A 26,569-nucleotide genomic window follows, 5' to 3' on the forward strand; every position below is an offset into this window, starting at 1 on the left:
CCTGAGATGTAGTGAAGTGAAAAAAAAAAAAAAAAGGAAAAAAACAAATTTAGAAACTTAGGACATCCCCACAGGGCTGCGATGCAGACCTTAGGGGAGAGACTGTGATGTAAAGGAAAACTAGCCAGAGGCCACACACTGTAGGACTGTGAGAGTTGCCACTGCTAGTGGACAGCGTTGGGATCTCCCTGCACACTGAATCCCTTGCCCTCTGCAGAAAACGAACTAGGGTCAGAGAAGTCCCTCCTTTCTCTTCTAGTCTTTATTGCCCACTCTTGGTAGAGTCTCACTTTGAGCCAGCTGGCAAGAATAATGAAGTCTCACAGTTTGTAGTCCAATATCACAAAGTAGGGCAAAAGAAGGGCGGGTTTAAAGCTCATAGGCAATATTCTACACCCAAAGCCAGCCCCATCTTGAACGCGTTGGCATTTTCTATGCTAGGACAGGTTTCACTATACAAATGAACAATTTGGAAGATGTTTCAAAGAGTATAGAAGGAAAATAAAAACAAAAATGATTAGAAGAGGAAAACAGTGGATTAATTTATTTGTGGACTCTTTAAGAAATAGAATATTTCTACCTTAAGGCTATGAGGAAAGTAAGGCTTTTTCATCTCTTTAAAAGTTGAATGTTTTGCACGTTTAGAAAAAGCTTAATAGCGATTTGAGATAATCAGTTGGAGGTGGTAGGAAGTTCAGCTGATATTTATTATTGTACTTTATAACAAGAAGCAACTTCACAAGGAATGCTTCCTCACCTAAGCAAGAGATCATCCTTTCAGTTCATTTAGAAACTAGACCTGTGATTTATTACCATGTCAGCATCGTCTTAATATAGTTTAAATTGGTGATGTTATGCTGATTACCATATATACTTAATCTGTTCATTGAAACTGGCTTCTAATCAATGTGTTGATAATCTATTACTTCTAAAAATAGAATTTTTAAATATCATTTAATCACTTCAGACCTCACTAACCCAATACTTGTTTATAGTTAAATGATATAAAAGGATGGAATTCCAACTATCTGATTTTTAAAAAAGAAGTTCTAGGAAATAAATATAAGCCCTCATAGGAATACATAAGTTAAGTTCTTAATTCGTAGTGAAAAAGTTAATCTTTATAAACTTAATTTTATAATGTAGATGTGACAGCATAGAAAAACTAAAGGCCCAGATACCCAAGATGGAACAAGAATTGAAAGAACCAGGACGATTTAAGGATTTTTACCAGTTTACTTTTAATTTTGCAAAGAATCCAGGACAAAAAGGATTAGGTAAGAATTTTTTTTTTCATTTATATTTGGTGTTTCAAATACATTGACAGCATCACTTTTGTAATAGAAAATTATGTGTTTTGAGCACAGACATCATACCAATTATTGAAAAATAATAAGCAGTGAACTTTTAATCAGAAAATACCATACACGTTGAATAATAGGATTACCCAGGGTACCATATGTAAACCACTAATTTTTTAAAAATAGCAACTGTAGTATGAGAAATAAACACTTGTTAAAATTCCACTGGCATTTATGTATTTATTCATGTATTCATCCATTCATGATCTGCAAGATATTTTAGGATCTTAGGATCTATAGAAATAGCATTATAAGATTTCTTAGTCATAGAATGCCAGATAAATTTATTATTTTTGGTTAAGATTTATTTGAAAACTATAGAAAAGGCTGAAAAACAAAAGAATTATGATTTATAATCTTATTATCCAGAAGTAACTACTGTTAACAGTTTAGTTGGATCAATTTATATACTAGATGTGATATTCATACGTGTGCTTTTGGGACAGCTAGGGGATATGAAAATAAAAAATACAGTGTTGGCCGGGTTCGGTGGCTCACGCCTGTAATTCTAGCACCGTGGGAGGCAGAGGTGGGAGGATTGCCTGAGCTCATGGGTTCGAGACCAGCCTGAGCAAGATCGAGACCCCCCCATCTCTAAAAATAGCCAGACATCGTAGCGGGCGCTGATAGTCCCAGCTACCTGGGAGGCTGAGGCAAGAGAATCTCTTGAGCCCAAGAGTTTGAGGTTGCTGTGAGCTGTGATGCCACAGTACTCCACTGAGGGTGACAAAGTGAGACTCTGTCTCAGAAATAAATGCAGTGTAATTTACAATTTACTTTAAAAGATTAGATGGTGTTAGTAGATAATACAAAATAAATGTGAGTAGGCGTTTTAGAGAAAAGGAGAAATGAGTAGAAGCAGACATGTTTGGGAAATGCTTCCTGGGCAAGGTGGGATGTAAACTAAAGTGTTTGGTGTTTGGACAAAGGAAGATAAAAGGTATTCCAGTGAGAAGACAGGAATGGCTCAGCTCCTTTGTGGAAGAGAAAAGACATTGATTTGATTTTAGTGAGAATACTTACTTGGAGATTGAATTTAGGTGAGACCAAAAAGGCTAAATAACCACAGGCTTCAATTGGAAATGAGACAGAAGGGCTTAAGTTGGAATTCTGGGAAATGAAGACCTACTGAAGAATTTGATTATTGTGAATAATCCATTTAACATGAGCTTTTTAGTGTGCCTGGGAATGTGCTAAATGCTGCACTTCACATGCACGGCCTGTCTGTTAGTCCATGTTGTGTTACTGTAACTGAATACCTGAGACTGGGTAATTTTATGTCACTTGTGGTTCTCAGGCTAGGAAGTTGCAGGGTGTGGCCCTGGCTTCTGATGAGGGCTTTCATGCTGCAGTGTAACAACATAGTGGAGAAGGTCTGAGGGGAAGTGGGGACATGTGGTGAGAGAGACAAAACGGGAGGAGCAGCCCTGCTTCCCCACGTGCACTCTGACGGGAACCAGTCCCTTCCCTCTGGTGAGAACACGCTGCTAGAACAAGAGTGGCCCACGCCACTCACGAGGCACCTGCCCCATGACTTAGTCACCACCACCACACTGGGGATGGAATTTCAACATGAGTTTTGGTAGGGACAGACAAACCATAGTACTACCCTATTTGATGTTCACCAATTTTATTTTAATTTTTTGAGACAGAGTCTCACTTTCTTGCCCCAGTAGAGTGCATGACATCATAGCTCACAGCAACCTCAAACTCTCTTGGACTCAAGTGATTCTCTCGCCTCAGCCTGCCAAGTAGCTGAGACTCCAGGTGCCCCCTACAATGCCTGGCTATTTTTAGAGACAGGGTCTCGCTCTGGCGCAGGCTGGTCTCAAACCTGTGAGCTGAGGCAATCCACCTGTCTTGGCCTCCCAAGTGCTAGGATTACAGGTGTGAGCCACCGTGTCCAGCCTGTGTTTACCAATTTTATGAGTTACTCATTCTTTCATTCAGTAATTTGCCACCTGCCATGTGCCAAATATACAAAAAGAATACTATTTTTATCCTTAATTTGCAGTTGAGGAAACATAGGCACAAGAAGGTTAAATAACTTGTCCAATGATGGAAAGTGAGATTTTTTTTGTTTTTGAAAACATAGTTGGAGAGGCTAATACCCTGTTTCCTCGAAAATAAGACATCCTCCTAAAATAAGACCTACTTACAGGAAAGATAAGACGTCCCCTGAAAATAAGACCTAGCGCATCTTTGGGAGCACACCTTAAAATAAGATACTGCCTTATTTTCGGGGAAACAGGGTAGGGACCTCTTGTACTAATCCTAATTCATATTTTAGATTAGAGAATGGACAAAAGCATTGAGAAACAGATATGAATAGGGATTAGATGAGGAGAAACGACTGAAAGCTAGAGAGGAAGGGAGAAATGTACAAGATGTGTGTGGAGTATTAGCCTAAAGAGTGACTAAATGTGACTGAATTGATTGAAGATTTAAAAGTATTTGTAAAACAAAAATCTAAATAATGAAGCCTCCTCTCCAACTGGTTTTGCAGGCAAAAGAAGCTGGAATACTTAGAGTTAGTTTGTCTTTGGCCACCAGTTAACTGGGCCATATTTTCTAGTTTCCTCTTTTCTTCCCAGAAATAAAAATCTTTTAGAGTCTCACTATGTGACCCTTGGTAGAGTGCCGTGACGTCACAGTTTACAGCAACCTCCAACTCTTGGGCTTATGCGATTCTCTTGCTTCAGCCTCCCAAGTTGACGTTGTTTGGCAGGCCTGGGCTGGGTTTGAACCTGCCAGCTCCGGTGTATGTGGCTGGCACCCTAGCTGCTGAGCTACAGGCGCTGAGCCAGAAAAAAATCTCTTAAAAGTAGAATTTATATGTATATATTAGAAGGGTCATTTTCTGGTATTTAGAAATGTAGCACAATATGTTGATAAAATCAAACAAAATGTGAATGTCAAATGTTGATTTAAAGGTCTGTTTCTTTGTTATATCTCTACCCTTTACTGGAACATAAAATAAGTGGGGTTTTGGATCAATATGTAGTTTGGATATTGACTCTTAGTTTCTATTGCATGTAGTAAAAATAGAGCAAAATTAAATTTTGTATAGCTGTTGGGTATATTAATGTGATGACAAATTAGAATTTTAGATTACAGGGAAATACTGAGAAAAATGTGAAAGCATTAGATTTTAAAATTATGTTTACCTTATTATCTGATATGGTGCTTAAGAAAAACGTATTTAATGGGTATAGAGTGTTTTGCAAGATAATGAGAATTTTGGTTGGCAATAATGTGAGATATGCACACTTTAAAAAGGTTAAGATAGTAAATTTTATGTTATATGTATTTAACCACCTCAAGAAAATTATTTAAAAACTCCCCAAAGCTGCACAGTGTACAAAGAAGAAACCCTACGTTAATAATGTGTCCACGTTGGTTTATCAGTGATAAAAGGCATGCTGCACTAAAGCAAAGTGCTGAAAATGGTGGACACTGCTTGGGAGCGCTCTACCTCTCGGCGTAATTTTTTCATAAACCTAAAACTTAAAGTCTGTGGCTTTGAAAAAAAAGACAAATTATAGTTTCTCTTTTCGTTTTGCATTGGTGTTAGATATCAGGAAATTTAAGGACTTGCTTAGTTGAAGAGCTTAATTAAAGATGTTTTCTTGACAGTCTTTGTAAAGGTTCACAGGGCTCTTAAATTACAAGGTTTGGCAGAGAGCAATTAGAAGATCATAGGAAAAGAGGTGAGGCCCACAACAAATTGGCAAAGAGTGACAGTGACAGCACTGTGGCTTGTTGATAAAATTGCTGTGCTAGTTATAATGGGAACTGGTATTTCCCCCATTTTTTTTGCTTTCCATAACCTTATTTCTTGTGATACCAGAATATAGTTCTTCCTCTGCTGTGTGATCTGCTTCTGATAGTCACCTTGCCATCTGATAGTTACCCGAATCTTAAATTTGAAAGGGATTTTATAAGTCCTCTGTAAAATTTAACCTATCCAAAGTAGCACCCTCACTGATGCTCGTTTAGCTTATACTTTTGAACATGCAGGGAGTGGATACACGTTGTTGTAGGATGTTGTACATTCTTGCCCCAGGACAGTCTTGTTAGTATGCAGCTCTTCCTTATTGAGCTCACATCTTTGCCTCTATTACTTCTACCATTGGTTTTATTTGTCCTCTAGTGTAACACAGAGGTAGTCTAACCATTTAAAGATCAGTATCACTCACCTTTTGTCCTTTTTTCTAGGCCACTGTTTCAATTATTTTAACTCTTGTTTGAAGAGATGGTTGTTATTCCTGTTACTTTTCCTCCAAAACACATTTCCAATTTCTTGGTGTCTTTCAAAATATACCCCTTAAAATTTGCATGTAATATTCCAGAAGGAATTCCTGTTTAAAATGGAACTTCATGGGTAGAGTACCTATGTCACCCTTGGTAGAGTACCATGGCATCACAGCTACTTTAAACTCTTGGGCTTAAGCGATTCTCTTGCTTCAGCCTCCCAAGTAGCTGGGACTCCAGGCACCTGCCACAACGCCCGGCCACTTTTTGGTTGTACTTGTCCTTGTTGTTTGGCAGGCCCGGGCTGGGTCTGAACCTGCCAGCCCCGGTGTATGTGGCTGGCGCCCTAGCTGCTGAGCTACAGGCACCAAGCTGGATCTGTTATTTTTTGAGACTTTTTTTCATTCTGTTAATTGATCAAAGATTATATGTGTTTTTTAGCAACCATATTATTTTCAGGACCATACTGAACTTTTGTTAGACTAAAGTCTGTAGAGTCGTTTTCATGTGAACCCTGTGATTTAGCTAGAATCTTATATCCTGTACAGTTGATTTAAAAGATTTCAACATTATTTGTTAAACATTTACTCTAACATTTAGAAATAACTTTATAGTGTTTTAAAGAGCATTTTTTTTTTTTTTTTTTGGTTTTCAGAGATACTTTATTAACACAAACAGGGAGGTTATTGAAACTTCACAAACAGGCATTAGTCTGCTGAGGGTTTGGGTGGTCAGGAACATTTCTAAAGTTCAGGGAAAAGACTGGCTGGAAAATCAAGTAAAAGCAACATGAAGGTGACAGTGGGGAAAACAGTTCCATGTTTTTGCAAGACTGCTGGAGTCGGCTGTGTTGATGGCAGTTCACAAACCTGCAAGCACTCGCCTTCCATGACCTCCCTTTGCGCCAGACCCACTGCCTAGCAGAGGTAGCTCTTGCCAAGCAGTGATGCCGGAGATTGCCAGCTCTGAGGTGTAGCTGGCCTAGGGAAACGGTGGAGTCTGATCTGTCACTCATACCTGCTTAGAAATGTCCATCTCCTGGGTCCTGCGATAAACTCACGTAAGGGACAAGAAGTGAGCTGAACTAAACACAAGCTTCAACTACTATCGATTTTGGAGATTAAGTAAGGCTCGGATGATGCTATTTTCACACCTACAACCTCAGGTCATATTGAGGAACTAGGCTAGAGCTTGACACAGTGGGTGCTGAAAATTAAAGAGCATTTTTTATCTATGCAATCTCATTTAGTTCTTGTGACAATCTTTTGAGCTAAATAAAAAACATATATTCTTTTCTATCATTAGATGAAAAAACTCAGTCAGACTGACTGATTAATGAGGTTGCATAACTTTAGAATTAGTGGAACTAGGACTAGACCTCAGGTCTTATGACCCCACAGTCTGTGTTCTTTTTGTTACATTATGTTGTGCCAACTGTAGGTACTTCTAAATAAATTAAGACATTACAAATGGGATTTTTAAATCACCTTTCCATCCTCCCTCGTTAGTTGGTAACATTTTGTTTCCATTAGGGGCTATGTTTGAGTCTATACTCAGCTTATTTTCACGTTCCTCCTGTATTTAGCTGATTGTCTTTTATGAAATCCCACATTGCCCTTGTTAATTCTGTTTGAAAAAAAATGACATTGGGAGTATGCCTGTTTGCATTTGAAATTTTACTAAACAGGCTTATACCAGTATTAAGCAATACTGTTAATGGGACTTGCTTGTCACTTTTCTTCATTTTCTTTACCTTTATTCTAACTGCTTTTGCTTGTTAACACTAAATTTGCTGTCTTTTCCAATGCGGCTTCAGAATCTGAAATAATAATTTAAAAAATTCTCAAAAATAGATAACAGTAAAGGCTCATATACAGGTTGGCCATAAAGTTTATGTAGCAATGGCTACATTGTATTATTTGCCAGTTACTGTTGTAAATACTTTTTGTGCATTAACTCATTTAATTCTTATAAGAACTCAGGTTTTTTTTTTTTTTTTTTTTTTGAGACAAAGTCTCAAGCTATTGCCCTGGGTAGAGTGCTGTGGCATCACAGCTCACAGCAACCTCAAACTCTTGGGCTTAAGTGATTTCTTGCCTCAACCTCCTGAGTAGCTGGGACTACAGGCACCCACCACAATGCCCGGCTATTTTTTTGTTGTTGTCAGTTGTCATTGTTGTTTTTTAGCTGGCCTGGGCCAGGTTTAAACCTCCAGCCTTGGTGTATGTGGCCATTGCCCTACCCACTGAGCTACAGGTGCCACCCTATTATCTTCATTTTAAGTTGAATCAGTTGCCCAAGGGCATTTAAGTTGGGGTTTGAGAGACTGAAATTCATGTTCTAAACTGCTGTTTAACTGCCTCTCTTTCTAGTGGGGCTGTTCTGTCCTTTGCATACTTCCTTCTAAAGGACAGTTTTTCCTATACCTGTGAATTAATATTTTATCCTTATATAACTTAATCTTGTATATTCAACTCTTAGTTTTAACTTAAAAATCTTTTTGTGTCTTCCTTTTTTGTTGAAAAACATTTATCGACTCCTTTCTCTAAGAACATGGAATCAGCATATTAAGTCAGTCGGGGGGAGTTTGTGATACATTCAAAAAGGTTCTAGTTTTTGAGCCTTGAAGGATAATCATATACATTTTTCAAGGCCAAAAATAAAAAGAAGCCATTCCAGATGGAAAGATTAGTATGTTCTGTTGCTCAGAGGTCAGAGAATATCACACCTTTGAGGAACTACAAGTGAGTTTATTTGACTAGAAGTATAGATTTTATCTAAAGGCAATAGGAAATCATTTAAAAAATTTAACATAGAAATGACACCATATTCATGCATGAAAAGTTCCTATTAAAGTTCTGTGGTCCTTTAAAAGGAGTGGAGGCTAGACTAAAAGAAGAGAGATTATGTGTGGAACTGCTCTGGTGATGGAGCCAGTGAGAATGGAGAAGAGAAGGGTTCAGAAGGGCTGTGACTGGATGTGTCCAATGAGCCGGAGGAGGAGCCCTTCCTAGCAGTTCTCAGCACCTGCAGGGGACATTTAGGAGTTTGTGGTGTGGTTTTTTGTTTGTCATAATAATGGAGGGTTTCTGCTGCCATTAGGGGATGCTAAATGTCCTGCATTAGTGCATAGGACAATTCCTTACAATGAGAAAATGCTTCATTGAGCAACAGTGTAAGAGTGGTATTTACTTGAGAGAGAGAAGCAGGTCTGTATAGGTAATGTAATGAGTTCAGTTTGAGCCCTGCTGAGTCTCAGCTGTTTGTGGTTACCCAGTTGAAGATGTCCCTAGGCAATTTGATATTTGAATCTAGAATATAGAGATAGGTTTCAGATTCAGGAGTTGTGAGAGGCCATTGACTGTATAACATGAAAAATGGGGGTGGCGCCTGTGGCTTAGTGAGTAGGGCGCTGGCCCCATATACCAAGGGTGGTGGGTTTGAACCTGGCCCCGGCCAAACTGCAACACAACAAAAATAGCTGGGCATTGTGGTGGACACCTGTAGTCCCAGCCACTTGGGAGGCTAAGCAAGAGAATTGCTTGAGCCCAAGAGTTTGAGGTTGCTGTGAGCTGTGACACAATGGCACTCTACCGAGGGTGACAAAGTAAGACTCTGTCTCTAAAAAAGAAAATAATAATAATAAAAAAATGATACAGGTTTGAAAATCTGCTGAGGGAAATAGAAGTGGTTATCTGTAACAACAGAACCCTAGCATTTAATAGATGGATAGAGGAAAGAGGACCCAGTAAAAGAGAAGGAGAAGCAGGATGGAGGACAGTTACTAGGGTGCTGTCATTGAAGCCAGAGGAAATGACAGTTCCATCTGAGAAGTGTGCTCAGTTCTGTCAAATAGGCACAGAACCAAGTAGATTAAGGGCATAATAGTATTTGTTTGCCAACCAGAAGGTTCTGGTGACCAGAGATGAATTTCAGTAGGTTAGTGACAGAGGTGGGTGCTAGTTAATTGGATTAGGGTACGTCAGAGTCGAGGAAATGAGACAAGGAATGTAGACTACAAGAAGCTCTCTTCTTTTACAGCCTGAACTTTGAAACACCGTGTGTGTACACTCTTGCAGATTACTTTAGTGTATCAGCTAACAAATGGGCATTTATAGGTTTCTCGTGGTTTGTAGTTACTTGAATATTTCATTGTCATCCTTATTTCATAAAATTGAGTTGAAAAAGGAAAAATGCTAACACTAGTAAAGTTCAGTTCTTATAAATTTAGTGCATTTAAAGGGAAGTGAATTAGGCATGCTAAGAACAGTAAATCCTTAGTCTCAATTAGACATTTACTGCACCTAAACCAGAAGATTGTATGTTGAGATGGTAAAGAGTGGAATTAAACAATCTGCCTGGGCTGTTAGGGATAGAGCTTTAAAAACTACAAAGACTGGAAAGGAAGTACTATTAAGAATTGGTGCCATATATTTTTTCATTCTCTTAAAATGTGGGAATCTAAATTTGCCTTTCAGACACATTTTCAGGAACAAATTATGTATTAAAGTGGAAGACTCCATGTATTAGATTTCAAGTTTATCAGTGAGGGAAAGGAGAAAGAGGGTACCCAATAAAGGGAATAACAGATCCAAGAAAGATTTTCAAAATGATAACTTGAACATGTTTATTTGTGGAGTTGGAAAAGCCAGAGAACAAGGAAAGTTGCAGGTGCCAAGAGAGGGGAAAGTTAATCAATAGATGAGGTTCCTTGAAGAGGCAGAACAAGTGGGAGGGACTTACCCTTGAATACAAGGAAGGGGGGGGACACCTTTTCCATTGAGTTTGCAGGAAGATGATGACAAGGGATTTGAAGGTAAGTATGTTTGTGAAATCACAGGATGTTCGTTTGCTCAGCAGTTAATGAATGCTGTTTTTTTCAGTCTGCTAGTTTGGAGATATGCAGGATGAACATAAAGTTCTGGTGCAATTTAAAAAGTTTAACATAGTAAATTGCACATGAACTTTATGGACACTCTGTATAGTTTCAATCTTTGAAGAAGTTAAAGTCCAGCCTTGAACATTTCTAGCTGTTGTGATTTTTAACGGATTCTTTTAAATCATCTGCTGTTGATAGTGAATAAACATCAAGTTTACACTTTTTTATTGGTTTTAAAATGTGGGTCAGCATTTGCCCATCTTTGTCTTTTGTAATTGCTCCTGATTCCTCAGCTTATTAAGATTAGTTTTGCAATCTCATCTAAAAGGACTTCTAAATTATTTGGAATAAAATTTTTCTTGTCCTGGAGATGTAAATTCACTCATAAAAACTAGATAGTTTCTGGGCGGCGCCTGTGGCTCAGTCGGTAGGGCGCCGGCCCCATATACCGAGGGTGGCGGGTTCAAACCCGGCCCCGGCTGAACTGCAACCACAAAATAGCTGGGCGCCTGTAGTCCCAGCTACTCGGGAGGCTGAGGCAAGAGAATCACTTAAGCCCAGGAGTTGGAGGTTGCTGTGAGCTGTGTGAGGCCACGGCACTCTACCGAGGGCAATAAGGTGAGACTCTGTCTCTACTAAAAAAAAAAAAAAAAAAAAAACTAGATAGTTTCTTAACTACCTCAGGCCCTTGAAAGATCATAGATCATGCTTTTCCGCCCGCTCGCGCTGGCTCGAGCTCCGGCCTCCTGCCAAGCTAGCGCCGCCGCTGTCTCCCTTCAGCCGCCATCACGATTATCTACCGGGGCCTCATCAGCCACGATGAGATGCTCTCCGACATTTACAAGATCAGAGAGATCGCAGACGGCCTTTGCTTGGAGGTGGAGGGGAAGATGGTCTGTAGGACAGAGGGTAACATTGATGACTCGCTCACTGGTGGAAATGCTTCCGCTGAAGGACCTGAGGGCGAAGGTACCGAAAGCACAGTTACCACTGGTGTTGATATTGTCATGAACCATCACTTGCAGGAAACCAGCTTCACAAAAGAAGCCTACAAGAAGTACATCAAAGATTACATGAAGTCAATCAAAGGCAAACTTGAAGAACAGAGACCAGAAAGAGTAAAACCTTTTATGACAGGGGCTGCAGAACAAATCAAGCACATCCTGGCTGATTTCAAAAACTACCAGTTCTTTATTGGTGAAAACATGAATCCAGATGGCATGGTTGCTCTCCTGGACTACCCTGAGGATGGTGTGACCCCATATATGATTTTCTTTAAGGATGATTTAGAAATGGAAAAATGTTAACAAATTTTGGCGATTACTTTGGATCTATCACCTGTCATCATAACTGGCTGCTGCTTGTCATCCACACAACACCAGGACTTAAGACAAACGGGACTGATGTCATCTTGAGCTCTTCATTTATTTTGACCATGATTTATTTGGAGTGGAGGCATTGTTTTTAAGAAAAAACATGTCATGTAGGTTGTTTAAAAATAAAATGCATTTAAACTCAAAAAAAAAGATCATAGATCATAGTTCTTCCTCACCTTCATCTGGCAGGTATGGTTCTTTGTTACGTGACATATTTCTTCTTTATCCTTCTTTGCTCCATTCCTAATTAAAAAGCAATTTATGTTATCTTTGACAAACTGAAAAAAAAAATCTTAGCTGCTTTAATTTTTAAATCAATAGTCTTAATGTTCTCCTTTGTGGTCAGAACCAGTCAACAACTTTAGAGCATAAGATTTGTAGGATTGTGAGTAGCAGTCATTTGCATTCAAACCTGTTGGTGTACATCAGGGGTTCAGCTGCCCCCATGTGACCTTTGGCGATATCTGGAGATATTTTGATCGTCACCACTGAGGGTAGATGAAGCTGCACTTGGCATCTAGTGGGTAGATATTAGGGATGCTGCTGAATTTCCTGCAATACATAGGACAGTCCCTTCCAACAGAGAATTATCTGGCCCGCTGTGTCAGAAGTGCCAAAAGATAAGAAGCCTGGTGTACGTTAACTAACATTCGAAACCTGTGAACTAGTATGCTTAACTACATTAGCTAACTTAAACCACAGAATACCCATGTGAAGTAAGGGGTATCATTTTTGCCCTGAAGGTCATATTGGCAGGGGGCAGGATACAAACCTTGGGGTTCTCTCTATATGAAATTGTATTTGTATTCAGGATACAGATTTTTTTCTTTTTCTTTTTTAGTCTTTTGATCTTATCTTTTTTTGCAAGGACCAAATATTCATAGCATTCAAATACATTATTTTTAATGTTACAGATCTAGAAATGGCCATTGCCTACTGGAACTTAGTGCTTAATGGAAGATTTAAATTCTTAGACTTATGGAATAAATTTTTGTTGGTAAGTTCACATTTTCTGGAGTTTTGTATGTTTTCTCTAAAATTCTGCAATGTCTAAAGATAAGTGAACATATTTTAGAGCATGACTAACTCATCTCAGAGCATAGAATGGACATAGAATAAGAATTTTGATTATCAGAATTACTTTTAATACTTGTTTTGTATTATTGTCTGGACTGTTTTTTTACAACTCTTTTTAGTGATTTGAATGTTTTTTTTTTTTAATAGGAACATCATAAACGATCAATACCAAAAGATACTTGGAATCTTCTTTTAGACTTCAGTACAATGATTGCAGATGACATGTCTAATTATGATGAAGAAGGTAATGAAAAAATTTTCCCTACTAGTTTTTTTTTCAACATGCCTTCTTACCTCTTTATCACATGCTTCTAAAGTTTTTTTTTTTTTTTTTTTCTTTTTGAGACAGAGTCTCACTTTGTTGCTCTCAGTAGAGTGCCGTGCGTGGCGTCACAGCTCACAGCAACCTCAAACTCTTGGGCTGAAGTGATTTTCCTGCCGCAGCCTCCCAAGTACCTGGGGCTGCAGGTGCCCGCCACAATGCCCAGCTATTTTTTTTAGAGACAAGGTCTAGCTCTTGGGTCAGGCTGGTCTTAAATTCCTGAGCACAGGCAATCTAGTGGCCTCAGCTTCTCAAAGTGCTGGGATTGTAGGCGTGAGCCACTGTGCCCAGCACGCTCCTAAACTTATGCACTTCTCTTTTCCTTGTATTTCCCTCTTCTAAGCTTTTATTTGCACTCTTTATACCTCATCCTCTTTACCAATCTATATTCTTCTGTTTCTGTCGATTCCAACTCAGTATTCATGTCTTCCAGAAAGACATGAGTAATTTTCATCCATGTTTTAGATTTTTGGTTTACTTTAGGAACTTGTTCTCTTCTTGATGTACTTTGAACTTATTGGTATGTATTTTTTATTGTTACCAACCATCATCTGTTGGTCTTATGTGTAAACTTGATTGTAAACTCCTTAAGTTACTGACTTTGTCTAATTTGAAATGTACTTCAGCTTCCTAGTGTAGTACTATCGGCATTCAATAAATATTCAGATTGAATACTGTTTCTTAATGTGTATGTAAAGATGATGTTACCATCAACTGAACATCTCCTGGGACATGGACTTCTGTTTTCTATAAGTGGCAGTGATTTACACTGATTTTTTTTCCCACACATAATTCCCCAGTCTCCTTTGAGACTGATGCATTTTTAAGATTGTTGAAAAGATGGAGGTACTCTTTCAAAATCCTCCTGGGACCTTGGCCTCTTCAAAAGTGTTCTGGAACCATTTAAGCTAATCAAGAATGATGCTATTTTTTTTTTCTCTTCTTTAAAAATAGTTATTTATAGTCTTCACTTATAAGTGAGAAATGTTTAATCCTGCATATGTCTGATAATTGTGCCGTTAGGTTTTATACAAAATTGGAGAACTTTGTGAATTGGAGATTGGCATGTAGATGTATGCAGCCATGCATAAATGCAATTTTATGTCTTATAGTAATTTATTAAAATAGGATGGAATTTGACACTTTCTGTTAGTTTCCTTTGTAAGATTGCAATAAAATGCCTGAAAACTTGTTTCTTCTAGTATGATTTCAGCCTGGCAGTGTGTTATCATGTTACAGCCATTCCTTAGGCTGCCAGTTTTGACCAAATTACTTTCATTGACTATTTGCCTTCAGAAAACCATTGATCCCCCCCCCCAAAAAAAACCTATTGATTATCAGAAGAGTTATTTTTAATCACTCAGTAAACAAAATGTTGGAATAATAGATAAGAGAGGATATGAGGACTATTTTGGGTGGAAATTCCAAGAAGTTCTCATTTTCAAAGACTTATCAGTGGGAATAGAGAAGAATGACATACCAGTACTTTAACTCAAGAAGATATTAAAAAAAGGATTTTATTAAAGTATTGGCTTTTTTTTTTTTTTTAATTTTCTTTCTTCTGTATTTTTTCTTTTTTCCCAGGAGCATGGCCTGTTCTTATTGATGACTTTGTGGAATTTGCACGCCCTCAAATTGCTGGGACAAAAAGTACAACAGTGTAGCACTAAAGGAACCTTCTAGAATGTACATAGTCTGTACAATAAATACAACGGAAAATTGCACAGTCAGTTTCTGCTGGCTGGACTGAACTGAAGATCAATCCTCACAATTCAGACTGAGGGTTGAGACAAAACTTTCAGGATACATCTTGGACCATATCGTATTTCATTCTTCTAATGGTGGTTTGGGCTTGTCTTCTAGTCTGGGCCGCTCTAAACATTTATAATTCCAACATTGTGGATTTCATCATATATCTGTGGACCATCCTAGTTTATTCTCCCATAAGTCTTAGAAGCTTTATGGTGATTATTTTGAGGTTTCCATTCTTGCATAAAGCACAATGCTGAGTTCATCAGAAAACTGTTGGCATAAGAATTAAACATATGAACATCACAAACAATTTATAAAAACTTCTTAAATACATGCTTTGGGCTAGTTGCAAAGACTATGCTGATAGCACTTCCAATGAGAGTGATATATTTAAGTGTACTGGATCTGGAGTGGTGTTTTGGTTTGGGGGGATTTTTTTTTTTTTTTTCCTGGCAAATCACATGTTGAGTAGAGTATCTGATGAAAAAAATGTCAAAATAACCAATGTGAAAAAAATTTCAGGATAACTTGGTGCCTACCTGAAAAATGTGTTGCAGACTCTAAATTTCAAAAAGGTTCCACAGATCTAATCTGCACTTACCCATGTTTATATATAGTTGTCCTACAGGGAGCTTTTATTTAGAAAATGTCTGCATAATGTTAGATTCCACTCCTGACTACATTATGCTCACTACATAATTGGATTTCATTATGCTTTTTAAATGCTTTTATGCCTGTCGAATAAGTTAAACTATTTAATTTGTTTCAAATGTTTTGATTACTACACAATACAATATTTTAAATTTAGGCATGAGGGTTTATTTTTTGTTTTGCTTTTACTTCTTTTTTCTTTTTTGGTCATCACACTATGGAACACAATGAAATTCTCTTAATTTATAAGAAGATAGTAGGAATTAAATTTTGAAAATGGGTGTGATGAGCCATGAAGTTCAATCTTTATAATATAGGTACTGGTCTTTCAGACAAATAGTCCATTTTTGATGACTTTCTTATTTTGTTGAAATTGCTTTAACTGCTAATCACTGTGGTTGCCAAATATTTACTTCAGGAGCAAATTTTTGAACAAGCATACACTTGATGTTAAATACTAATCTGGCTTCTATTTTTGTAAATTATTTAGTTTCTTTACTGTTTTTATTTTACTCAAATTAGCTCCATTTTCTCATCAAAGCAGAATGCAATCTTGTATATTTTTTTTTTTCATTACAAGACCCATGAACTGCTTTCATGCTGAAAAAGCTCATTTCACTGCTCACTTACATGTGAAGAAGGGTTTATTGCTTTCTTAAACATTTCCGTAAAGCAGGTCAAAAAGGTAATAAATACTTCATATGTTGGATGACTGTGGACTGTAATAGGAATATATTTTGCTGTCTTATCCAGGTACCCTGTAAGGTCTGGGGTTGGTATTAACAAAGGAATGTACTTCAGAATAGCAGTACATCTTATGCAAATGTGGAAATGATTTTACAAAACAATGACATATTAAAACTGCTTTTTATTTACATGATTTTGAAATTGACTAGAAAGCTTTTTCCATAGATATATTAATATTCCAATCATAACTTTAAAAATGCAATTCTACCAAAAGGAAAAAAAGTTTCTATTCAGGCTACTGGAATTGGTTATTAAAAAGAAAAAAGAAGAATCCTGCTGCTTTCAGTATTTCCTGATTTCATTTTTGTAAATATGAAGAGGAACTTCAATTATGAAAAAAATTTAAAAAGAGAGAGATATATATATACATATATATGTACTGTTTTGTTTCCTGTTTAGAAGATTTTGAGTTACGGTGTTGTTTTCAGATTGATTAATTCAAGTATGCTGTGTTTTGAAATGAGATCTCATTAGCTATTTTTCCCCCAATATAAATTGTTTTCTGTAAAAGTCTGATATTGGTTCATGGCCTAGTGCCTTCGGTTTTACAGATTTTTTTCTTTTAAATGCAAAACCTTTTCAACAAAATAGTGTTTGTCATCAGTTTGGTACTAAACATTTATAATTACTGTGTAATTATAAACAAAAATACATAAAGCTTTGACTATAATTATGTAGCAGAAAAGTTAAGATTGTTCACTATGATGGCATCGTAGAATTAAAACTTTTACTAGGGCTGAAAAGAAAAGACTGATTTAATGTGGTGTGATTGTTCTGAAGATAAATGTCTGGTTACAGGGAATGTTCGTACTAAAAAATGCTTACACATATGGCTGTGTGTGTGTGTGTGTGTGTGTGTGTGTGAGAGAGAGAGAGAGAGTTTGTGATAGAGACAGAGAGACACACACAGCTTGAATTGCTTTAATTCATGAGCGTTTCAGTCTTCATTCTGGTAAATTCCCCATATTGATTCTTTGTTTTAAACTGAACCACAGGTACAGTTTCATTTTTGCCAAATGTCAAAACAGGTACACATTTTAAAATGTAATGCTTTTTAAATAGTAAAATGTATAAAATTAGAAGTGCCCACATATAAAAATACTTGAGATCAAGATTATCTTTAGTGAATATCATCTGCATATCTCTGTAAGTTCAATTGTGTTTCTTACAATCCCTGTCATATTACAACAGAGGCAATAAAAGCTTCAGTGAAATTGCCATGACTAAATCTTTTCACATATTTCAGTGTATTTTTTTTTTTAATAGACTGTAATATACTTGAAAACTTTTCCAGGAAGTATAGTTATCTATGGAAAGAGCATTGTGATGGCAAGTTTTGGGAAGAAAAGACTGCCAAGTCTTGTTTACTACATTTAAAATGTTTACAATTATACTAGGCTGCTTTATTTAACAATACTGTAGTTGTGTAATATAGCATTTACGTATGTGTCCTTTGTTAGACTTTTAAAAAGTTTTAATGAGAGTCAGTAAATTTATTCCACAAAATAACACAGGAAATCTTTTACAGAATATCCTTACTGGTAATTCTTATTTATGCAAGGTACACTATTCTCCACCCCTGGAAGATTTAAGTGAATGAAGTTTTCATTTACTTTTTGACAATAAAAGCAAGAAGTTTGAGCAGTTGTAGCTAGTTTAATGTGCACTTTGGTGATGACTTTTAAACATGTTGCTATAAAGACTACATATTGTAAACTTTCTGTAATTTTTACATATGAATGACAGTAGAAAGTTAAAAGACTAATTGAAATAGTTTTGGAATAAGCAAGGAAAGTGGCACTGGGAAAATTTATTAAGGTTCACAAAGTATGCCTTTGTAAAAACTGAATCAACTTTTAGCAAGAATTTATGTAGTTCTAAATGTTAAATTTTGTATATTTAATAGAAAATAATTTTCTGACACTTCACCAGTCTTCTTTAAATGTTTTCTTATACTTTTAATAATATGATTTATATTGAATACTTAGATGTTTTGATAAGATTTTATCAAATTTGATGATGTAATGATAAAATGTTTTCAAATGTGAACTATTTAACATATATCTTAATAACTAAAGACACAAAACCTGATTGTGATTTCTACTTAATGTGATAATTAGGGTTCAAATTATGGCTTATCATTTAATTATAAAGGAGTATATTTCTGAACACTTTATTGCCTCCATTTTTACAATCATACTATAGCAATAATTTCTTTTTATTTTACAGAAATGCGGTGGAGTTATTTATCATGATACCTTTTTCTCTGATTCATGAGGGAAAGGAGTTTATTTTTTTATGGTTAAGATAGATTTTAAATTGCCTTTTAGTACAAATCCCCCTTTCCAGGTTTTTCCTTACCGGTGTTGTCTTTTTGTGGAATATTTTGCTTTATTTGTACCTGATTCTTCTGAAGGCAGATAGTGCTTTTTTCCCAAACTCATAATAGTTATATAAATGGTCTTATCAGAAGTTTCTTGATTCTCTTTGCTACCTGATGGGTAAGTGGCATTTTTTCTTTACTAATTCATTTCTTTGAGAACTTTCCACTGGGTTCAATGTTTTGTATTAATGTGCCTTTTGATTTTTCTTTGGTTGATATTTTTTCCCTTAAATCTGTTTATAAATAAGGAAATTATGATTGATAAAAGGTACACAGTCTTTGTAATAAATGGAATTCCTAAAAAGTAATGTCTTTATAGAATTTTAGAAATTATTTGAGGGAATTATTTTATAGTTGTCTATTTTTTACATTGAGATTTTGAAAGTAGTTTTTATTTAAGTATGTTTCAAGTTTCTCTTTCTTACAAATGCTGCTTAAGTATTTTCAGTTTAATTTTTTATAGTTGTGCTGTGCAGAGATCATCATGTAGTGTGTGATGTAGAATGCGGTTTTCCAGCAGTTGGAGCTGCCATCTTTTGTGAGGTTGGGTCATAGCAATCAGGGTGACTCTTCCACTTCCTTTATAGATTCCTAATTTTATCTGTTATAGGCTCTTAGTGTTTCCTATTTGGCTTGGGGCAAAATTCTCATTTAAAACTTTTTTTTAAAAAAAGCTGGCTTTACAGGGAACACCTCTGGCAAATCAGTCAGTGTCTCTGTGGGGGAAAAAAAAATAGATCTGACCTGAACTGACTGAAATTAAAGCCAGCCTGGGTATGGAAGGCAGCTTGATTTGAAATAATACAATGTTTGAAACTTACCAGAGGCAGCATGTGAATGGCTTAATGTGCAAACAAAAATATGAAAATACATTATATTTAGAGAGTATGTATTTAAATACATGTTCATATAAGTATTAAAATTTTATTTCAGGTTTTGAAATACTCTGAGAACTTCGTATCTAATGGAAAACTTGAGCAATACCAAGTAAGATTTTTATGGAAAGGAATACCGTAGAGCATGAGATTAGAGGAAAGCAAATTAATAAAATGGCTAAGAGGCAGTGCTAATGCAAGCAGTGATTTTGTGACATAATTACATGGCTTATAGCTGAAGCAGCAACATTTAATCAGGGAGCTTTAGAGATGGGTGAATTCAGATTCCTTTGGTTTTCAAGCAATGCAAATAAATATTCTTAGTACTAACATCAGTAGTATATTAGAATTCATTGAGTTGAAATTATATGAAATGACTGAGCTGTGAGCCAGAGCTTTAAAATCCTCATTTCTAGGACTTCATTATAATGGTGCCTTAAAAAATAGCTTTATTGAGGTATAATTTACACACCATAAAATTCATTGTAAATGTTTATGTCAGTAGTTTTAGTAAATGTATGCAGTTGTACAACCATTATTGCAATCCAGTTTCTTTTTTTTTTTTTTTTTGAGACAAGAGCCTCAAGCTGTCACCCTGGATAGAGTGCCGTGACATCACAGTTCACAGCAACCTCCAACTCTTGGGCTCAAGCAATTCTGCCTCCGCCTCCCAAGTAACTGGGACTACAGGCACCCGCTACAACACCTGACTTTTTTTTTTTTTGCAGTTTTTGGCTGGGGCTGGGTTTGAACTCGCCACCTCCGGCATATGGGGCCAGCACCCTACTCCTTTGAGCCACAGGCGCTGCCCCAACACCTGACTATTTTTTGATTGTAGTTGTCATTGTTTGGCAGGCCCGGGCCGGATTCAAACCCGCCAGCTCTGGTGTATGTGGCTTGAGCTATAGGTGCTGAGCCTGTAATCCAGTTTTAAAGCCTTTCCATCAGGTTCAAAAACTTGATGCTGCTTTGCAGTTCATTCCCACTTCTATTCCCAGCCCTGGGTAGCCATACTGATAGTCATTCTCTCTGTATAAATTTTCCCTTTCCAGAAATTTCACTTAACTAGAATCATACAATTTGTAGGCCTTTGTACCTGGCACCTTTTACTTAGCACAGTGTTTTTTCAACCTTTTTTTAATTTTAAGGAACACTTGAACCTATAGTTAAACTTTCATGGCACACTTAAATTATGTTGGTAAAAAGAAAGGGTTAAAAAATACATGTATTTACTGTGCTTTGAACTTCTTTTGAAAATAATCTTTAAAAATTTTTTTTTTTTTTTTTGAAACAGTCTCACTATGTTGCCTTTGGTAGAGTGCCTTGGCATCATAGCTCACAGCAACCTCCAACTCTTGGGCTTAAGCGATTCTGTTGCCTCAGCCTCCCGATTAGCTGGGACTATAGGCGCCTGCCACAACGTGCAGCTGTGTTTTGGTTGCAGTTGTCATTGTTGTTTAGCAGGCCTGGGCCGGGCTGGAACCTGTCAGCTTTGGTGTATGTGGCTGGCACTCTACTCAATGAGCCGGGCACCAGGCCTTTTTTTTTTTTTTTTTTTTTTTCGAGACAGAGTCTCACCGTGTGGTCCTCGGTCTAGTGCTGTGCTGTCATAGCTCACAGCAACATTGAACTCTTGACTTTAGCAATTCTCTTGCCTCAGCCTCCCAAGTAGCTGGGACTACGGCGGTGCCCGCCACAGTGCCCGGCTATTTTTTTTGTCATTGTTGTTGTTGTTTAGCAGGCCCTGGCTGGGTTTGAACCCGCTAGCCCTGGTGTATGTGGCCAGCACCCTAACTACTGAGCTTTGGGCACTGAGCCAGACTTTGAAATTTTTCATGGTACACCTAAGATGCTCTAATGGCCCACCATGAAAATCAGCGACTTAGCAGTGTCTGTGAGGTTCATTCATGTTGGAGCTTATAACTGTACCTAGTTACTTCAGTTGCTGATTTAGTGTTCCATTGTTTGCATGTACCACACTTTATCCATTTTTCCGGTTCATAGCAACTTAGCTTGCCTACTTTTAAATATATGTTTTTGTGTGGACATGAATTCATATTTCTTAGGTAGATTTCCTAATAGTGGAATTGTCAGGTTGTGTGGTAAATTTAACTTTTAAAAAAACTGCTGAGGCCGGGCATGGTGGCTCATGCCTGTAATCCCAGCACTGTGGGAGGCTGAGGTGGATGCATTGCCCTGAGCTCAGAGGTTTGAGACCAGCCTGAGCTGGAGTGAGCCAGAGTGAGACCCTGTCTCTATCAAAAATAGCTGGGCGTTATGGCGGACGCCTGGAGTCCCAACTACTTGGAGGCTAAGGGCAAGAGAATCACTAAAGGAAGAAAAGAAAAAAAAATAAAATAAAAAATAAAAAAAACTTCAAACTAAGATGAGTGAGCACCAGTTGAAAGAAAAAAAATAAAAATAAAAAAAATAAAACGAAAACAAACTGCTGAACTTTTTCGAAGTGGCTGAACCAGTTATAACTGGTCCTATCACAATGCATGGGGGTTGCAGCTTCTCCACATCTTTGCCAATACTTGTTCTTGTCTTTCTTATAGCCATTCTGGTACGTGTATATTTTACATGTGCAATTTATAGCCTGTTGTCCTAACTCGTTCCTGTTGGATGTGTGATTTGGGGTGAGTTTTAAGTGGCCTGAGGGATTACTATAAAATTGTTGTGGAGATTTACTCTGTCAGAGAGTGTTATCTGTAGCCAGTGGGGATAGTTAGTATACTTGCAATGGGTGTTCAGTCCCTTAGTGATCTTACTTTAGGACATGAAATGGGAAGGTGAAGAATGGTGCTAATGACTGAGTGATGGCTGCTGTTTTGTGTAGCATGGTTGATACAGCTACCCAATTAGCCTGTGACTGGTGGTGGTAATTAAAACTTTGTACGGATTGCTGCCCGTGGATAGTCACTGCCTCATTAAGTTTCCCAGAGCTTTTACTTTTGGCATGACTTTGAGAATTAATAATTCAGTTGATACCATTAGTTGCTCCCGGTTATGTTCATAGACATAGTGGATGTTGGAGTGAGAGCTTACTTGTTTTTTTTTTTTTTGGCCGGGGCTGGGTTTGAACCCGCCACCTCTGGCATATGGGACTGGCGCCCTACTCCTTGAGCCACAGGCGCCACCCAGCTTACTTGTTTTTAATGGAAAATGTCAGGTGTATATAAAAGGAGAACAGTGTAGTTGAAATCATTTCAACATGATCAATTTATGGCCAGTCTTATTTATCTACATGCCACTTTTTGAATCCTGATTTATTTTGAAGATCCTAGACAGCAAATCATTTATAAACATTTCAGTGTATAACCGCAATTCTATTATTACACTTAATTGGTTAAAGTACTATCCAGTGTTCAAACTGTCTCATTATTTTTGTCTTCCTGTTCAAGTCAGGATCCAAATAACGTCCCTACATTATATTATCTCCTTAAATCTCTTAACATATGGGTCATCATACTCCCAACATTTGTCTTCACATTCATTCACAGTGTAATAGTTAACCTCTTCTACATTTACCACCTCCTTGACTGAATTTTCATACACCGATGTGCACAAAACGTACATTATCAGCACAGTAGGCCTGGTTCCTTACATTGACCAGTTTGTTAACAGTCCATTGGGTGGTCAACAGTTCTACTGTATCTGAAAAAGCAGTGATTGCTCAAATTTTTTTGATTTCTATGCAATTTCATATTTAAGATGAAAAATTTATTTACTTAATAAATATATTCTAACTTGAAAGTATTTTGAAAGTTATGAAGTTATGGTATAAGAAGCTATTGGATCAACAGACTTTCCTATAATTCAAAAATACTGTGTGACTAGGCTGGGCACAGTGGCTCACGCCTGTAATCCTAGCACTCTGGGAGGCCAACCAGATGGATTGCTTGAGCTCAGGAGTTGGAGACCAGCCTGCAAGAGTGAGATCCTATCTTTACTAAAAAATAGAAAAACTCGCCATGTGCAGTGATTCATGCCTGTATTCCCAGCTACTTGGGAGGCAAGAGGATTGCTTGAATCCAGGAGTTTGAAGTTGTTGTGAGCTATGATGCCATGGCATGCTAGCCTAGGCAACAGAGTGAGAGAGACTTCTGTCTCAAAACAAAAAAAGTGTGAATATATATTTTATCCAGAATATATAAAGAACTCTTGCAACTTAATAAAAAGACAACCCAGTTTACAAAAGAAGATACACAAATGGTTAATAAGCACATGAAAACATGTTAAACATCATTAGTATGGAAATGCAAATCAAAACCACAATAAAACCCCACTTCACAGCCACTAGGATTATTTTAATGAAAAAATCAATAATGTTGAAGAGGATGTGGAGAAATTGGAAGTTGCTGGTGGGCCTGTAAACTGGTGCAGCTGCTTTGGAGAATAGTTTGGCTGTTCTGAAAAAGTTAAACATAGGGTTAGCATGTTACCCAGCAATTCTACTCATAAGTTTATACTCAAGAGAATTGGAAATACATGTGCATACAAAAATTTGTATGTAGAGGCTGGGCGTGGTGGCTCATGTCTGTAATCCTAGCACTCTGGGAGGCCTAGGTGGGTGGATTCCTGAGGTCAGGAGTTTGAGACCAGCCTGAACCAGAGTATGACATTGTCTCTAAAAATAGCTGGGGGTTCTGGCAGGGGGCTGTAGTTCCACCTACTGGGGAGGCTAAGGCAAGAGAATCGCTTAAGCCCAAGAGTTTGAGGTTCCTGTGAGCTGTGATGCCACAGCACTCTACTGAGGGTGACAAAGTGGGACTCTGTCTAAAAAATAAAAAAATTGTACATAAATATTCATAGCATTCATAATAGCTAAAAAATATAAACAACCCAAATGTCCATTAACTGGTGATGGGATAAACACAATGCATAAGATATGACAATTCATAAACTTGCCACCACACACTTACATTAGCAGTACCATACAGATAACTTGGTAAGGCTTCATAACCCTAGTATATCAGGGTCTCACCGCTGTGCTCTTAGGGATGTGTGGTGGTGTCCTGCTCAGTGGTTTTCATTATTGTTGTTGCATGTTCTTGCATGCTATATGACGACAGCTTTTATAGTCGTTCCAGAACAAGAGTTCCAAAACTGCTATGAAGGGTAGAGTAGGCGCTGGCATCAGTGCAGAGCTTCCCAAGGGGAGTTACTTCGAAATTGACTATTGTGATATTCAGCAATGAGGTATATAGCATTTTCTCTAGAATGAGTTCATGAACTGATTGTTAGACCTCATACAGCCATACAATGGCAATACAAAGGAATAAAGTATTGGTACATGCTGTAACATGCATGAACCTTGAAGGCAGTCTGCTCACTAAAAGGAGCCAGTCATAAAAGGGAACATACTACGTTATTCCATTTATACGGCATGTCCTGAACAGGGAAATCTATAGAGAAGAAAGTGATTGTCAGGGGTGGAAGGTGGAGAATGGAGTGACAGTTCAATGGATACATGTTTCCCTTGGGGATGATGAAAATGTTCTGAAATTAGATAGCAGAGATGATTGTACAACTTTGTGAACTGAGTTTTATGTTTTAAGACAATCTTGTGGCATATGAATTATATATCCATAGTTATTTAAAAAATAAATATAGGCATATACACGTATATCTAAATACATAGTGCAGTGGAACTCCATAATATCTTCACTGGCATTCTTTGAAGGCATCAGGGAAATACATAGTTTTCCATTTTATTGGATTTTGGTGAGATACAACTTCTGATTACACATAGGATTGTTGCACTCCTATTTTATACATTTGTAGCTCTAAATTTTTCCTTTTCAAAATATCCCCATTTAAAAATAGGAAGCACTGTTTCTAATAATGTTCAATGAAAAGAACTTGGTAAATAACTCTAAAAGGAAATTCAGTTAAGAGAATTTTAGGTAAAAGTATACTTCTTTTGGGAAGAAGTATGTGGGAATTTATTTCCAGAAGGTTTTGAAAGCTGCGTAAGGCCTAACAGGCCATAAACTTGCTACATTTTCCTACTAGCAGGAATATGAGAGAGGAACTAAGTTATTGCCCAACCTAGTTTTACTGGAGATAGTTTGGGGTCTCTCTGTTGTACCTCCACTAAGTAGCAGGGGAGAAGAGGTTGGCAATTTATGTGTACTGCTTTTATCAGGGGAAATAATGACATGAAATACTAACATACTACCTGGTTTCCAAAAGCAGTTGGGAAGTCTATATTCAAACAGAATAGAGTTAATTGTTCCCTTTGATTTCACTTTAAACATTACTTTTCCCTTTACTTTTAATAGCACTAAGACTTTATGCAAAGGAGGATATATTCTTTAAGCCAACCCTATCGTAGCTGGGATAAATCTAGGATAAACTCTCTTTTTCACTCTGGGTCCAGGTGGCTGAATCCAGTTCCTTGTCAACTAACTGATTTGAGTTGATGAGCTGTGGGTTCTTCTAGGAAGAAATAATCCTTGATATTTATAACCGTTGGAAAAATGTCAACAAATTAAATGTTAAATGATCTAATTGGCTTTTATCTGTAGTGAACGGGGTAGCATCTTCTCTGAAGGTAGGAGCTCCAGTGGTATGGCAGTAGTTGATTTTGATAAATGTAGCTTGAGCAGGAACAAGGAAACAACATAATTTAAAATAAGTAGATTGGTTAACATTAAGTACTTCAGGTTACTTTCCTTGTAAGGGTGAAATGGGGGACTTCCTTACCCATGCAAGCTAAAACTGGCCTGCTTGGGGATCTGGTTGTTACTTTTCTCTCCTGACTTCTCAGAAGTTCAGATAAGCAGCTTAGTTTCACGATAGCAACCTGGCTCTTTAGCGTGATTGACTCCATTTTGGTTTGGTTTGTTGGAGCCTAGAGCAGGAAACAGTGCAAATCAACGGCCTA

General features: G+C 37.3%; 2 protein-coding genes across 5 annotated transcripts in view; both read left to right on the forward strand.

Annotated features, from left to right (window-relative positions):
• The window catches only part of DCUN1D1 (defective in cullin neddylation 1 domain containing 1), a 40,625-nt gene extending 22,978 nt beyond the window's left edge, over positions 1-17,647 (forward strand). For all 4 annotated transcript variants that reach the window (XM_053565101.1, XM_053565103.1, XM_053565100.1 and 1 more), the window contains exons 4-7: positions 1,147-1,277; positions 12,785-12,867; positions 13,095-13,191; positions 14,854-17,647. In XM_053565101.1, coding sequence (XP_053421076.1) covers positions 1,147-1,277; positions 12,785-12,867; positions 13,095-13,191; positions 14,854-14,933 — 391 coding nt within the window. In that variant the 3' untranslated portion in view covers positions 14,934-17,647. The remainder of the gene's footprint in view (positions 1-1,146; positions 1,278-12,784; positions 12,868-13,094; positions 13,192-14,853) is intronic.
• Positions 11,304-12,020, forward strand: LOC128567677 (translationally-controlled tumor protein-like). The gene has a single exon (XM_053565104.1). It carries the CDS (start codon positions 11,319-11,321, stop codon positions 11,799-11,801), a length of 483 nt encoding a protein of 160 aa, XP_053421079.1. The 5' UTR covers positions 11,304-11,318; the 3' UTR covers positions 11,802-12,020.
• Positions 17,648-26,569: the final 8,922 nt, after the last annotated feature.

Source organism: Nycticebus coucang, chromosome 16 (genome assembly GCF_027406575.1).
Source record: "Nycticebus coucang isolate mNycCou1 chromosome 16, mNycCou1.pri, whole genome shotgun sequence".
Lineage (NCBI taxonomy): Eukaryota > Metazoa > Chordata > Mammalia > Primates > Lorisidae > Nycticebus > Nycticebus coucang.